At 38.6% G+C, this 17,638-nt stretch overlaps 1 protein-coding gene across 1 annotated transcript in view; it reads right to left on the bottom strand.

Moving 5' to 3' along the window:
* The window catches only part of LOC140134144 (uncharacterized), a 79,176-nt gene that overhangs the window by 53,282 nt on the left and 8,256 nt on the right, over nt 1-17,638 (bottom strand). The window contains exons 2-5 of the mRNA XM_072154781.1: nt 16,267-16,379; nt 14,484-14,613; nt 6,302-6,502; nt 2,512-2,671 (exon numbers count right to left, since the gene is read on the bottom strand). Of these exons, the coding sequence (XP_072010882.1) occupies nt 2,512-2,671; nt 6,302-6,502; nt 14,484-14,613; nt 16,267-16,345 (570 nt within the window). The 5' untranslated portion in view covers nt 16,346-16,379. The remainder of the gene's footprint in view (nt 1-2,511; nt 2,672-6,301; nt 6,503-14,483; nt 14,614-16,266; nt 16,380-17,638) is intronic.

Below are 17,638 nucleotides of genomic sequence, written 5' to 3'. Positions count from 1 at the left end.
TATTATTATTTATTATTATTATTATTATTATTAACTGGTTCTACTATGTAGAACATAAAACAAACATTTAACTATACAGGCAGTCCCCGGGTTACATACAAGATAGGGTCTGTAGGTTTGTTCTTAAGTTGAATTTGTATGTAAGGTGGAACTGTATATTTTATCATTGTAATCCCAGCCAGAACTTTTTTGGTCTCCGTGACAATTGGATTTTAAAAATGTTGGATTGTCATAAGACTCAATATTAACACTAAAGCTTCATTACAGACACCTGTGATAACTGTTACAGCTGATCATTGTAGCCTAGGACTAAAGTACAATAAATTACCAATATCCAGAGGTCCGTTTGTAACTAGGGGTCGTATGTAAGTCGAATGTTCTTAAGTAGGGGACCGCCTGTACTTATCCTTAAAGAAGCATTGAACGTGTCTCTACTTCAATAAAGTTAAGAAAAGTTGTGTTATTTAACAATTTTTACAGTAAGTGTTTAAGTAGAAATGTATTTCAACAAAGTCACCAGATTTAGCCATGAAAATCGTATTGCTACTGTCAAGATTTCACTAATCTATTATTATAATGTTCACCGTTATTTATTTATTTATAGCGTATAAAATATACATGTTAGCTGTATTATTACCTACAATGGCATAAAGTAATATTATGCCATTTGGGTAATGTATAAGATTTATATATATATATATATATATATATAATGATGTAAATTGAATAAAATAAATAATTTTCGTGCTAAAATCTTATCCCTCCCAATGACATACCACCACCTAGTATAGGAGCAGATACACACAGGCCACTATACACTATAGTTTTGCTGTGGTTTCCTATGCAATGTTGGATACTAGTAAAATAAAATGTCCTGAAATGTCTGTTTTAATAAAACATTTTATTCCTGTGACACTCAATAATAAAAAATGTTACTAGAATTCTTGAAAAACGTGTTGAATTCTCTAATGATGAATATAAAATGAACACAGTGTAGATCCCAAGGTAGCCACAACATAGCATTTTCCACAAAAGGAAATTATAATGTATGAGTATGTAAAGTACATGGCATATAAGAAAACCTAAAACAATACAGCCTATTGTGTAGTACAGTATAATGGTAGCAGTATAAAAGTATAATACAATACTGTACACATGTGGCGTTATGTGGTAAGAGATGATATGACCATAAATGGCTATAGAAAAAGGCCTAGAAGCGACATTCACAGCCAGAAGACTTGGAAGATTGCCTGCTAGAGAAACTCTATCAAGGTTATTAACTTTGCAACAATCACATGATTGTGTTATCTATGTCCAAGTCTATAAAGTGGAGGTACAAGGAGGAGGTATGTGGTTTATTGGTCATGTCAATGCGACTAATACAGTTTCTGTAGGGAGCGAAGATCAACTATAAGAATTATTCCATTATTTTACATGCGGTATATATATTTGCTTTGTTGAAAATGTCTCTTAAAATTTAAGTGACAAAGCCAATGTATCTACATGGCAATGTTTGACTTTTTATACTGCTTATGGGTTGATGAATTCTTCTCATTAAATTTCTGATTTTATTAATGGAAAACTTTGAAAAAAACAATATTTATAAGTGCACGTTCTAGTTGGTGTCCCCTGCTTTTGCCTGGGTCTCTGCTTGTCACTGTGGATTTTATCCCCCATTTCTACTAATGATACGTCCCTGGGGAACCTCCAGAGAGAGAGATGAAATGACCAAATATTTGTCAGTAGTAAGAATAGCCTGGAGCTGGGAGGATACCGTATGTGGGACTATTATATATAGTGTAGGAAGAGCAGCTAGGTAGAAGGAAACTGTAAACAGCAATGGGACCCAACATCTAGGCATTATTCGCTTGTAGGAAATAGATTTAAAGTATGAATTCTCTGGACCCTCTCACCTACTCTAATGTTAGGCTCTGCACTGTAAAGGGAGAAATAGCATCAGTAATGTCCCTGTTAGGCCTTCCTATCAATATCGATAGTATTTATGGAGAATTCAGGAGTAAAGGATACTCTCTTTACACTTAAAAATGGACATGTATTATCTATCCACAGGATATGTGATACATGTTTAATTACCAGGGGTCTGATCATCATAACCACCACCAATAACTGGAACAAATATTCTGAGCCTACTATTATCACAGCGAGCAGGAGTTTAAATGGAAACGGACCATTCACAAGGAACAAGGAACTGGAAACTCTAGAGTACTCTTCTGTATTACATGGACATGTGTTTGAATGATTGCTGTGTGATGCAAAACTACTGTGTTCCACAAGTTTCCTAAACAAGGCTTTCTTTTCAATAATATCTGATCGCATTGGGTAAGAGCAGACAGATTCATGTGTTTTTTATAAAGGTGACACCACCTTTACATTAAAATAGTTATTAAATCCCTGATCTGTTTTCTGAATCCATGCACTTGACTGCATTACAGCTTTACACACTTGTATATTAAGTTCCAGGCAGGATAAGACCCGACTTAGAACCATTACCTTGTGATCCGTCTCCACCATCACATTAAATATCTTTATATTTTCAGATTTTGCTTCATTCAGTACATAGTGCAATCCCCCACACTTTTCCCTGTAACCATCATTGAGATATCCATCTGTGACCACAATCATGAACTTGTTTCCTTTCCTGTAGCTGCCGCTGTTAAAACAAGAATGAGCCAGAAACAGGGATAAATAAAAGCATATAAAACTATATAAAGAACAAATACAATTTCACTGTAAAAGGAAATCTAACACCGACAATAAATCTAGCAAAATTTTAGTTTGTTGACCTTGGTAGTGAATGACTGTGATCTGATTGGGTGGTCCAGATCTTAAGAGCTTCTTAACAAACCTAAGCCATTGTGTATGCAGAGCAGTGATCCATTAATATTCTGTAATTATTTTCAGCAGAAGCTTAGCACAGGAAGATCAAATCCAAAGTAGAACAACTGCATACATTTGTTCAAGTCTGACACATGAAGAAATGCAGGCCTCATTCTCTCAATATATACATAACAGTCATAATCCTGGACACTGCACGTTCCTTTCTAGACATGCCAGATATTGTAGTGACCTAATATTTGTCATTTTTGTTACTCTGAAATATGACTTAGACCCAAAATGTTTCTTTTACAGTTGCTGAAAGCTCATAAATAACTATGTTAGTGAGGATTAAGTAAGAAATATAAATCCCATTCTGTTTGGAAATACAACGGACATGTATGGGAATTTATAATTTCATGGTCAATACACAGGCAAAGCTTGTAAAACTAGTTTTGTTTATCTATCTATGTGACAACTGGTATGTCTTTTTGGTTTACTTTACGTTACTAAAGATAAAAGTGTTCCACTAACCTTATTCCTGCTGTACATTTGTGATATATTATATTTGCATATTTCCAAGAATCCACTAGTGGAACATCAATAGCTATAAGCAGGATGGATTAAGACTGCCATGTTCCCTGGGCTGTATGAATATTATTGCCCCTTCAAGTCTGGAATCACTTCCTACATATGATACTAGAATCAGATTCTTGGGGAATGTAGATGTGTCCCTTCTGCCTGCTTTCAGGCATTGGCGGTTTCTGGAGCTTTGGAGGACCTTTAAAGGTCCTGAAATGGCTCTTGTGTACATATGTATTGAGAGCATGAACAGATTACAAGGATTACATGGGTGAAGGTCCTTCTCAGTATAACATTTAGTGAGGACCTTCACCCAGGAGGCTTGGGCCCTGGCCACCGCCCAAATCGCCTACATTATAGTCCACTACTGGCTATAAGTCTCCACTCGCCTACAAGGCGGCCTTTATTGGCAAAGTCTCCTTGAGGACTCCCTTGTAGGAGGTAGCAAGGACGAAACCTTTGTGCGGGCTACACCACAGTGTTTGTCTTTTCTCCTTTATCATTGTATGATGTTATATTATATTGGGAAAAACCTGATTAAAGCGTGGAAAAGATACTAAATTTATCGCGATAACATTTATGTAAAGAAGGTGCATTTTCTCAACACTAGCGAGGATCATCATTTTCTCTTTATGAGGAGAGAATTTATGTAAAGTTTTCATTGGTGTTTATGTCATCTGATGTTATACAACTATATCTACCATGTCCAGCAGTTCCTAGCTCTTATGTAGGGCTCTCTGCACATCCCGATCAAGGAATGTGCCCTATGATTGAACTCATTAAACCCTGCCTTTCCATGGTTATATGAGCCACCTCCTCATGAAAAGGTGCAATAAGCCAAAAGGCTCCTAGATGACAAATGGTGTTTATCTGACTCATGCATATATACCTACATATATACCTCTTGCATATATATCTACCTAGTTTTCCCAATCTTTTCCCTGTGTAACTGTTTCTGAAAGAAGTCAATCTGACACTGACCGGGCCTGTTTATGTCTGTACCTGTGCCTTTGGTGCTACATATTGGTGTCTCTTGAGCTGTAAGAGTTAGCAGTCACTAAACTTTTTTTGAATATTTTTTTAAATATACTATTTCTAAAAGAAAGACACATGGAGCCCTCTGAAATGAGAATCACAGTTACTGGTATTTAGGGTACCATGGCTGAACAGTTAGTTTTATGGCATAACAATTTATAAGTCACTATGTGGGTATATAACACATATAACTTTCAATTTAAAAACTTCAAATTCAAATCAAAATCCATTATGATAAACCAGGGACAGTTACTTATAGATCCAGGCACTCCTGCCTTTTAAAATAAACTTTTTAAAGTATGCTAATAAGCCTGAGGGTGTTACCAGAGCCCCTCAGTGATTTATTTTCATTTGTTGTTACAATGAACACTTTAACAGCTGGTGAATCTGCAGCAAGGAGGGACTCTGACAGAACGAAAAAACAACAAGAGAGGACGGCGCCTCGTGTAATACTGTTGGGATCAATGGTTGGTGAGAGAAGAGAGTACTGCTCACCTGAAAGCACCTTGTTAAAGTGCAGTTTGTAGCCCACCCTGGGGAAGGGTTCCGGATCGTATGGCTAATTGAAGCCAATAGCAGGAGTAGATGGATGGTTTGTTCTAAGCAGCTCCCACAGCTCCAGAATACCCGGACCTCGAATAGAGGCCGGTGTAGACAGTGGAGTAAAAAACAGAAAAAACAGGAGAAAGAAGCTATCGTGGGGCGCTAATAGGCCAAATCGTATCTACAATAGTGATAAATAGCAGGAAATAATCTGTATTGAAAATATTTTATTATATAAAACAACAAACAGTGATAAAAATAAAAGTCTAGGTAACGCGTTTCGGTTATAAAAATCTTCTTCAGACCAAAATAGACAAATAATACAACCGGCAGATAACGGTCCAGCTAGGTGGCTGTAGTGTGCTGCCTGGAGGATAGAAAGAATAGGCCCATTCTTCCTATCCTCCAGGCAGCACACTACAGCTACCTAGCTGGACTGTTATCTGCCGGTTGTATTATCTGTCTATTTTGGTCTGAAGAAGATTTTTATAACCAAAACGCGTTACCTAGACTTTTATTTTTATCTATGTTTGTTGTTTTATATAATAAATATTTTCAATACAGATTATTTCCTGCTATTTATCACTATTGTAGATACGATTTGGCCTATTAGCGCCCCACGATAGCTTCTTTCTCCTGTTTTTTCCGTTTTTTACTCCAATATATATATACATTTCTTCAATTAGATGTTATTAAAAAATGTACCTGGGTGAAGATAATTTCTCATAAATGTAGTCATATGGTCCCTTAGAAACAAGTCTGTGTCCTTGGGATACGGCCACCTCTGCTGGAGGGATTGCACAAAGAAACCAAAGGTTTTTGTATAAAAACTGTCCGGGAGTTGCTGTATGTCCCACAGCAGTCCTGTGGTTATGATTGCTGAAGCCAGGTGGTCAGGGAGGACTCAATAGTGCATGTCTGGCCACCGCTACCAAAATGTGAGGTGGTCGTATCCGAGGAAGCTATCTGGTTTTTAAGGGGCAACATGGCTAGATCTATGATAATTATCTTAACACAGGAACATTTTTTAATAACATCCAATTGAAGAAATGTTTACATGTGGCAAATGAATTAAATTAAATGTAAATGCCCAGATGGGAATACCCCTTTAAGGTTCATTACCATAATTTTATAAGTTGATTTTAGAAGGAAGGAGGGCATGGATAACAAATATAAGAAAATTACCACAGCGCCTGGATCTATGCGTTAAGTGCCCCTGGTTTATCATGCTTGATTTGGATGGTAGATTTAAAAAGAAGGTAAAACCCTATGTAAAGGAGGGTCTATGTGAATTCTAGTCACTCACCCTGTTAGAAGTTGATCAGTAGCCGCAGCAATGGCACAATCTGTATATGTGCCTTTTCCAAGGTATGTAATTTCTGAAATTGCATTTTTCAAATCCATCATATCAGTTTCCATACTGACCATCTCGCTTATCAGCTTAACTTCATCACTATAGTGAAGCGCTCCAGAGCTCCATGTCAGACGCCTGTCACATCTTTGATAGCTAAGCACAAACATAACAGTAGCTGTTTATTTCATTGTCCACAATATTGTATTGTACATTATCTTCAGCATCAATGTTACCTCTTACTTAAAAATCAAAAAATTTCACAATATGGGTTTTGTTTTTGACCTGTGAGTAGGGACAACAATACTGAGTTTTCTTGTCCTGTAAGTGGCAGCAGAGCAAGAGAAGATACTGGGGCATGGAGTAGCCTTAGCTCCCAGCGCTTGGACACAACCCAGTAGCCTCTAAAGCTAATTTACATATAACTATATGTATAAATCTAGATTTTAGACTAGGTAAAAGGATTAGCTAAATATAGTGTAGAAAGCCACCATATTATCTACCTCCGTTAGTAGATCTCTGATGGTAGGTTTCCTTTAAATCATACCTAGCAGAAGCATAATAGGTTAACCCCTTAACGCTCTGCGCCGTAGCTCTACGGCGCAGAGGTATGAGGGATATATGAAGAGGGCTCATGGGCTGAGTCCTCTTCATACAGAGGTGGGGGTTGTTGCATATTGCAGCAAACCCTCACCGCTAATAACCGCGGTCGGTGCTTGCACCGATCGCGGCTATTAACCCTTTAAACGCCGCCGGCAAAGTCGCCGGCGGCGTTTAAAAGACGGCGGCGCACGGGCGGCGCCATCTTTATTACGATCGCCGCGGCCCCGAACGTCATCGGGGGGTGGCGATCGGTTGCCATGGTAGCCTCGGGTCTTCGTTTGACCGGAGACTATCTGGCATCTGCAGATTCGTTACAATGAGCCAGTGGCTCATTGTAATGAATGTGCTGCAAAAATGCCATATATTGCAATACAGAAGTATTGCAGTATATGGTAGGAGCGATCTGACTATCTAGGGTTAATGTACCCTACATGGTCTAAAAAACAGTGAAAAAAAAAAATAAAAAAAAAAGTTTAAAAAATAAAAATTTTTTATAAAATATTAAAAGTTCAAATCACCCCCCTTTCCCTAGAACGGATATAAAACATAATAAACAGTAAAAATCACCAACATATTAGGTATCACCGCGTCCCAAAATGCCCGATCTATCAAAATATAAAAACGGTTACTGGCGGCGGTGACCTCCGAGGCGGGAAATGGCGCCCAAATGTCCGAAATGCAACTTTTACACCTTTTTACATCACATAAAAAATGAAATAAAAAATGATCAAAATGTCGCACAGACCTCAAAATGGTAGCAATGAAAACTTTGCCTCATTTCGCAAAAAATGACCCCTCACACATTTCCGTGCGCCAAAGTATGAAAAAGTTATTAGCGTCAGAAATGGCAAAAAATTTTTTTTCTTTTTTGTACACATTCGTTTAATTTTTGAAAATGTATTAAAACACAATAAAACCTATATAAATTTGGTATCACTGCGATCGCACCAAACCAAAGAATAAAGTAGGCATGTTATTTGGAGCGAAGAGTGAAAGTCGTAAAAACTGAGCCCACAAGAACGTTTTTTTTCAATTTTTCCACATTTGGATTTTTTTTTCAGCTTCGCAGTACACGGCATGTTAAAATAAATAACATCACGGGAAAGTAAAATTTGTTACGCACAAAATAAACCCTCACACAGGTCTGTACACGTAAAAATGAAAAAGTTATGGATTTTTGAAGTTGGAGAGCGAGAAATGAGCCGAAAAACCCTGCGTCCTTAAGGGGTTAAAACATTCTATATAGGTACTGTGTCCTAGTTACAAGAAGGGGTATAGAAAGTGGCAAGAAAGGACAGGGAGAAAGCGCTAATAGTGTGACATCTTAGGGGGTAACAAATGGACATAAAGCTGTAGATTGTGCTCACCGTTTTAGGTTGTGCTGCAGATAGGCACAACACTATTGTAGGCTTTGTGGTGATAATTTTTGTCTGGTGCTGCCTCCAGAGGATAATCTCCTAAATGGAGTTGCCAAACTCTATAGGATGTGGTGAAAGTGGTCTATTGTTGGGATCCAAAAGGATGGCGCACACAGAGGTGAGTATACTAAAAATTTTTATTCAAGGTCTTTAAAACACAACGCGTTTCGGGGCGTTCTACCCCTTTCTCAAGTGAACAAAAGACAGATGCTGAGGAAAGTGTGGCTTCCTCCTTGGGCAAGGATCAACCTTACATTTGGTTTTATTTTAGGTTGGCCCAATGTGCCTTTTTTATGTACAAGGTGCAAGCCCTCAAAAAGCTGCAATTTGCTAATTTTTTGTGCTGTTTTTACCTACTTTCATGAAAGAATATTGCTCACGCCAAGGTTTTGCTGGCATAGTTTTGCACTTTTTGGTGCAATTCAGACAATTTGCCTCAAAAGGCGCAAATCCAGCAGGCACATCCACCCTGCTAAGATAATTAGGGCAAAGCTAAAACAGAAAACAACAATTTTGTACTATTAGAACTAGTGAAATAGGTGGAAAAATTGCACAAATTGCATAAAAAGGCACATATTGAAAACACATAGGGAAAAATACAGCTCAAAACACATCAGGGCTTTTACCATCATAAACATCATAAATATTGATGCGTTTTGGGACAAGTTTTGCTCAATGAATTTGCTAGGAGATGATACATTCATAGAATGCCCACAGGGAAGAAGGTGATCCACAAACGTAAAAGTAAGAAAAATAGTGATACATTAAAAAGAAAAAAACTAGTAGAGGTTGCCTGTGGTCATGAATGGAAATATATCTAATCCACAGATTCCAGACATTCTTAAATGTAATTTTCATGTCCTAAAGCAAACTAAATAGTTTCCTATTTACCATATTATTTTTCTACTGTACTGTAGTATCGGGCAGTGATTTCTCTGCCTGAAAAGTACAGGCAGGGGTGCACTAGCCATGTGCTTTGGCCTCAGGTAGCACATCCTGCTGTAACATGGGGGGGGGGAGTAAAAAGGTCTACACTTCCCTAATGAAAAATTAACTCTATGCAACATGAAAAAATACTTCACCAAAAAAACCTGCTTCATCATTTTCTATAGGATGTCATAATTTTGAGTGGGATTATTGTCCATCTTAATGTGAAAATCTACAAATATCATCAGACTCCATTTCCTATACATTATAATAAAAAGGCAAAGACTCACTTGTGCAAGAAAATATAAGAAAATAATAAATAAATATATATATAGAAAATATATGTTTTTATTTTACATATTTTTAGTCTATGCACTTACAACTAAATGCAGTCTGGACATTGTACAAGCACTTGTGCAAAAATTAAGCTGGGAATGTTCTGCCACACTTTTTTTTCTAAATTTAGCTTCCTTGTTGGTCACAAATGAGATCTACTTTGTAGGGGAAAAATTTGCTACAAATAAGGCACAACTCAAAACACATTTAATAAAGCAAAACAACAACTAAACAACTAACAACTTATAAATTCCAAGAAAGGAAAAGGAACGAAAAGTACTTTTTGTACTTTTTTAGATGTTTTTAAACTTTGAAACTGTCTGTGTGATATATGGAGTATGTATCATACAATAAAGTGTTTTTGTATTAATTGCCTACATACACCCTCTTTGCTTTTCTCTTTTTTGGATAGTTTGTTTGGTGTGTTGGCTGCCATGTTCACCAGGTTTAACATTTGCTGGACAGTGTTAACTATTTAGTTGGGCAGGTACGTTCTTTTAAGTTTGTTAAAAGGAACTAACCAGGCGCAAAAAAAAGGGAAACCTTAGACACTGACAGATATATCCTTCAGCGAGCTGTTAAGAATGTAGGAGGAGAGATTACAGGCTGAGCCCTCTACATACAGATATGGGGATTGCTGCATATTGCAGCAAACACCCATTGCTAGCAACCACATGTTGTTAACCCACAGCACTTAAAAGATGGCGGAACGTGGGCGCCACCATCTAGGTTGAGATTGCTGCTCCTCATGACGTTATCGGGGAGCAGTGATCAGTTGCCAGGAGAGCCTTGGGTCTTCTTCACACCCATGTATGGTTTCTGGAGATTCATTACAATGTAACAATGGTGCATTGTAATGAATCCTATGTAAAAACGCCATATACTGCAATAAACTAGTATTGCAGTATATGGTATGAACGATCAGACCATCTAGGGTTAACCCCTTCCCGACATTTGACGTAATAGTACTGCATGGCGGGAGGTGCGTTCCCGCAAAATGCAGTACTATTACGTCAAGCTTCTGGGCCAGAAGCTGCGGATGTCGGCTATATATTATAGCCGACACCTGCCTCTAACAGACGCGATCGGAGATTTCTCCAATCGCGGGTGTTAATCCCTAACACGCTGCGGTCGCGCTGACCGCAGCGTGCAAGGGGCATTTGAGAAGAATTGGACCCCCCCGCGGCGCTTACCAAGAGGGTCCGCTGTTCCGATCGCAGCCCCGGGACTGCCGGTGCCCGGGGCTGCGCGATCCTCCTTCTGGCAGGACCCGGCTGTAACACACTGAGCATGCACAGCATGCTCAGTGTGTTACATTACACAGTGTAATACATCTGTATTACACTGTGTAAGGTGAAGAATAGCTTGAACAAGTGATCAGTGGATCGCTTGTTCAAGCTTACCTGTAAAAGTGATAAAACACAGTTAAAAACATTTAATAAAAACATTTTTTAATAAAAAGAATTAATTAAATACAGTTAAAGTCTCCTCAACACAAACATTCCCTATACTCATGCAATAAAGTGAAAAAACCACAAAATTGCCAAAACCCCCCCACATATTTGGTATTGTCACGTCCGTAACAATCCGTACAATAACTCAGAAACATTATTGGGCCCGCTTGGTGAACGCCGTAAAAACAAAACCCGAAAAACTCGCTAAAAATGTAAAATTTTCATAAAATCTCTTCACAAAAATGTTCTAAAAAGTGATCAAAAAAAGTTATGTGCACCAAAATGGCATCAATTGAAAGGACAACTCAACACATAAAAAATAAGCCCTAAACTAGCTCTGTCAACAAAAAAATATTAAAGTTAAGTCTCCGAAAAGATGGCGATGCAAAAACAAATGAGATTTCCTCTATATTATTTTTTTTCCAGTAAAACTGTAAAAATAAATGAAAAACTACATAAATGAGGTATCACCATAAGCGTAGTGACCTATAGAATAAAGATAATATAGTATTTTTAGTGTACAGTGTACGACCCCCAAAAAATACAAAAAGAAAGGAAACCAAAATTGACAATTTTCTTTTCACCCATGCATTCAAGAGTTAATAAAATCTCATCAATAAGCTAATGACCCACTAAGATGAAGTATTTGTAAAGTGCATCTCATGTCTCAAAAAATAAGCCCTTATATGTCCAAATTGCCAAAAAAATAAAGGATTGTATAGCCAATAAAAAGGGACAATGCATAATCTGCTCTGAATGGCGCAGCTTCCCTTCGATGCCCTGGCGTGTGCTCATACAGCAGGTTACCACCACATATGGGGGATTGTTATACGCGGGAGGGATTGGGTATCAAATTTTGTTGAGCGTTTTGGTATTTTATGCGCTGAGAATTTGTACATTTTTTGAAAAACACATTAATTTAGCCAAAAAAAAATGTACTTTCAAAATTGTATCAGATTTTGTTTTAACCCCTGTAAAACAATTAAAGGTTAACAAACTTCATAAAAGTTGTTTTATGTATGTTGAGGGGTGTAGTTTCTATAATGGGGTAATTTATGGGGTTTTACTTTTATTTAGGCCTCTCAAAGTGATTTGAAACCTGAGCAGGTCCCTCAATAGCAGGATTTTGCAGTTTTTATGAAAATGTGAAAAATCGCACCTAAAGTTCAAAGGCCCATAACATCTTACAAAAATAAGAGTATGCATACCATGCCCACATAAAGTAGACATTCGGTGAATGTTAGTTATTAAGTTTTTTTGCTGTTATGACTATGTGTGGAAAAAGTAGAACATTTTGAAGTTTGAAAATCGAGAATTTTCCAAATTTTCACCAAATATCTGATTTTCTCATAAATAAATGCAAAACATACCACCAAAATTTGTCAACTAACATGTGTAACGAGAAAACAATTCTAAAATCACTTGGCTATGTTAAAGCGTTTCAAAGTTATAACCATTTATAGTAACACAGGGCAGATTTGAAAAAATGGGATGTGCCAGGAAGGTGAAAAGGGGCTTCGGCGTTAAGGGGTTAAAGTACCCTGGAGGGTCTAAAAAATTGTAAAAAAAAACACTAAAACAAGTTAAAAATATAATAAAAAATTCAAAATTCAAATCATCCCCTTTCCCTAGAACAGATATAAAACTAACTAAAAAGTAAAAATTACAAACACGTTAGGTATCACGTGTCCCAAAATTCCCTATCAAAATACATTTTAGAATCAAAAGAAATCAAAAGGTTGCATAGACCTCAAAATGGTAGCAATGAAAATTCCAGCTCATCTTGCAAAAAAAGACACCTTACACAGATCCATACACCAAAGTATGAAAAAGTTATTGGTGTCAGAAGATGGCAATTTTTTTTCCCACACACATTGAGGCAGATTGATCAAGCTGTCTGAAAGTCAGAATATTTCTGGTTGCCCATGGCAACCAACCACAGCTCCCCTGGTAAAATGAAAGCTGAGCTGTGATTGGTTGCCATTGGCAACTAGAAATATTCCGACTTTCAGACAGCTTGTTAAATCTGCCTCAATATTGTTTTAATTTTTGTAAATGTATTAAATAAAACCTATGTAAATTTGATATCACCCTGAATGTACAGAACCAATGAATAAAGTAGATGAATCATTTGGAGCGCACAGTGAAAGTAGTAAAAACTTAGCCCACAAGAAAGTTACGCAAATACATTTTTTTACCAATTTCCCCACATTTGGAATTTTTTCCCAGTTTTCCAGTACTTGGCATGGAATAATAAATACCACCACTGAGAAGTAAACCTGGTTACGCAGAAAATAAGCCCTCACACAGCTCTGTACACAAAATAAATTTAAAAGGTATAGCTAGTGGCGTAACAAGACTCCAATGGGCCCCGATGCAAACTTAGAATCAGGGCCCCCATACACAATTTATAATTAAAAAATAGAAACTATAATACTTCGTCCTTTTTCCATCCTTTATCCTCTGTCTTCCTTACGGCTCTCTTCTGTGCATCTGTGCAAGCGCTGACAGCTTGATGATGTCATTACGCTCCCATCGCTGGGGTACTTACTTTCCGTCCTGTGCGCTGCTTCAGTCAGTGTGACAGAGCAGGAAGTGTCAGCGCGTGTCACTTCCTGCTCTGTCACGGCTTTTAGCAGTATTGGAGCGCAGTAGAAATTATTGACCTAAGAGGATTATCTAAGAAGCTCACAACTTGGTTTAGACTTACACAAGCTTCTGAGCATCATCTGATGTAGCAGGTGTGTCCCGATACTAACCAGAAGGATCCCCTCAAAGCGCAATGATAACGCTTCGGATACATGAGAAAGGAGTGGTATCTGAATGACATCTCATGTAGGTTAGTGCAATTAACATCGTATTCAGTGTGATTTTCTCTTTACCTAATACCTTACCATGAGCCAGTGCAGGTCATTTTTCTAAAAGTTACATCAGTTTTTTTAGTGATACGTGGATATAGATAGACAGAGATAGTTAATCTTTACATATATATGTATTAATAAATAGATTACAGATAGATCGTACAAAAATGTGAGATAGATAAATAGATAGATAGATAGATAGATAGATAGATAGATAGATAGATAGATTTAGATGTAAGTGTGGGTTGTGTGTGGCAGGAACTTATTGGGGTGTTAGCATACACCTATGGCAGATAGATAAATAGATAGATACATTTTAAAAACGGATAGTAACTGACGTCTTCAGTTATGTTCAGCTTATTTCTGTTAATTTGTCAGCTGTTTTTTCTTTTATAACATGGATAAATAACAAAAATGCTGACGGTAGTGTGACGTCTTATTCTGAAGTTTAGTTTCTTGAATATGAAGCCCTTTTCTATAGCATTGGAATGTGTAGATCCCATGAGATAACATGACACTGCTTGCCTTACATTCATACCTGCTGTTCAGTTGACTCACAAGATCTATTGCAAATGTCTTGACATCTTCAACTAGTGATCCATATGGTGGTGTCCCAAGAGCAACACTTTCAGATGTATCTAAAACGATGAAAACATCGACTGGGCAGTCTGTAAAGAAAGGTAAATGATTAAAACATTGGAAAATCCAAGATAAGACACAATGCTATTGTGGGGTTCTGTAACGTCTGGATAGAGAGTTGTATAAATAACATACTGTATCACATGCTATTACCAGAACTACACTCACCGGCCACTTTATTAGGTACACCTGTCCAACAGCTCGTTAACACTTAATTTTTAATCAGCCAATCACATGGCGGCAACTCAGTGCATTTAGGCATGTAGACATGGTCAAGACAATCTCCTGCAGTTCAAACCGAGCATCAGTATGGGGAAGAAAGGTGATTTGAGTGTCTTTGAACGTGGCATGGTTGTTGGTGCCAGAAGGGCTGGTCTGAGTATTTCAGAAACTGCTGATCTACTGGGATTTTCACGCACAACCATCTCTAGGGTTTACAGAGAATGGTCCGAAAAAGAAAAAACATCCAGTGAGCGGCAGTTTTGTGGGCGGAAATGCCTTGTTGATGCCAGAGGTCAGAGGAGAATGGGCAGACTGGTTTGAGCTGATAGAAAGGCAACAGTGACTCAAATCGCCACCCGTTACAACCAAGGTAGGCAGAAGAGCATCTCTGAATGCACAGTACGTCGAACTTTGAGGCAGATGGGCTACAGCAGCAGAAGACCACACCGGGTGCCACTCCTTTCAGCTAAGAACAGGAAACTGAGGCTACAATTTGCACAAGCTCATCAAAATTGGACAGTAGAAGATTGGAAAAACGTTGCCTGGTCTGATGAGTCTCGATTTCTGCTGCGACATTCGGATGGCAGGGTCAGAATTTGGCGTCAACAACATGAAAGCATGGATCCATTCTGCCTTGTATCAACGGTTCAGGCTGGTGGTGGTGTCATGGTGTGGGGAATATTTTCTTGGCACTCTTTGGGCCCCTTGGTACCAATTGAGCATCGTTGCAACGCCACAGCCTACCTGAGTATTGTTGCTGACCATGTCCATCCCTTTATGACCACAATGTACCCAACATCTGATGGCTACTTTCAGCAGGATAATGCGCCATGTCATAAAGCTGGAATCATCTCAGACTGGTTTCTTGAACATGACAATGAGTTCACTGTACTCAAATGGCCTCCACAGTCACCAGATCTCAATCCAATAGAGCATCTTTGGGATGTGGTGGAACGGGAGATTCACATCATGGATGTGCAGCCGACAAATCTGCGGCAACTGTGTGATGCCATCATGTCAATATGGACCAAAATCTCTGAGGAATGCTTCCAGCACCTTGTTGAATCTATGCCACGAAGAATTGAGGCAGTTCTGAAGGCAAAAGGGGGTCCAACCCGTTACTAGCATGGTGTACCTAATAAAGTGGACACAGCCTGAGACTCCGGGGAGAAGAAAGGAGCAGTTTATTACCACTAGTAGCGCTATGTAGTGAATAGTACACTGCCTGCAATACTGCGTAACCATTGCAGACTCACCGATCATGTGACCCCTGGATCTTGAAAAAAGATGTTTAAAAAAGAACCCAACAAAAAGTTACCCCAAAATGGTAATCCTGGTGTCACTACCTTATTACACCTTACACTACGCATAATGTAATAAATATTTTTGAAGGGGTATGTTCCTTTATTATGCACTACTTTTTTAGGTTTTCCAAAATAACCAGCTTTATACTTTCTCACCATGATGATTTCTTGATAATGACTTCTTCACTCTCATAAACAGAAACAGCCAGACCAGCAGATGCCAAAATGAAGTCATTGTATTCACCTGGTTTGCATGTTAGGCTTGAAATCTGCTAAAAAAACACAAGGGTAAACACGTCCATACAGAAAGAGTTTCCAGTAGGCAAACAGCAATTTAGAACACTGCAAGGCCTTAAAACTGAATAAAAATAGAAAAAAAGTGTTCAACATCTCACCCTTCCATTGCTATTAGATTTTTCTGGTGCTCAGGATAAAATGCAAAAGATCCCATTTGGGTCCAGGTAGGTATTCCGAAGTAAAAATGGTCAGATATCGAGAACTCAGGTTATTCTTAAAAATCCTACATGTTTCGGACATTAGCACATTTTGTCTTTAGTCATGGTAGGTCTTTCTTGCTTTATACATGAAATCTTGCATTAATCATGTTTGTATTTTTCTATTTTTAGCATCAGCAAGCTTGCATTAACAAAAATGTTAAAAAGATGGTGCATACTTTCTGAGCAGTGCACATTTGAAAGGCAAACCATATTTAGTGTAGTTGGGCCTATGTGTGATTCAAGTATTGGGTGAGAACATATAAAGCAGGGGTCAGGAAACTTTTTGGCTGAGAGAGCCATGAACGACACATATTTTGAAATGTTATTCCGTAAGAGCCGTACCATATGCACATGCCCCCCAGTAGATAGGTAGTTCCACGGGTGCCCCTGCAATCTAGGCATCGGATCACAGGCACACCTGTGTCCCTCTAAGCGCGGCACCTCTTTCCGAGTTCACTCAATCCCACCACTTTCCGGCTCCCGTTCCGGCTGTCCAGCGCGCACCGGCCCTCAGGGATTTAGAAGGCCAGTGTGCCGCTGATTGGTGCTACACACTTCCCAGGTTCCTATAAAGACCAGCGGCTACCAGATAGTTAGCCATAGCACATGTCCCCCAGTATATAGGTAGCCATAGCACATGTCCCCCAGTATATAGGTAGCCATAGCACATGTCCCCCAGTATATAGGTAGCCATAGCACATGTCCCCCAGTATATAGGTAGCCATAGCACATGTCCCCCAGTATATAGGTAGCCATAGCACATGCCCCCAGTATATAGGTAGCCATAGCACATGTCCCCCCAGTATATATAGGTAGCCATAGCACATGTCCCCCAGTATATATAGATAGCCATAGCACATGTCCCCCATTATATAGGTAGCCATAGCACATGTCCCCCAGTATATAGGTAGCCGTAGCACATGCCCCCCAGTATATAGTTAGCCACAGCACATACCCCAAGTATATATAGGTAGCAATAGCACATGTCCCCCAGTATATATAGATAGCCATAGCACATGTCCCCCGGTATA

Source organism: Engystomops pustulosus, chromosome 5, assembly GCF_040894005.1.
Source record: "Engystomops pustulosus chromosome 5, aEngPut4.maternal, whole genome shotgun sequence".
NCBI classification, from domain to species: Eukaryota; Metazoa; Chordata; class Amphibia; order Anura; family Leptodactylidae; genus Engystomops; species Engystomops pustulosus.
Note: the sequence above shows the minus strand (reverse complement) of the source record. Positions and strands in the feature narration are given on the sequence as shown.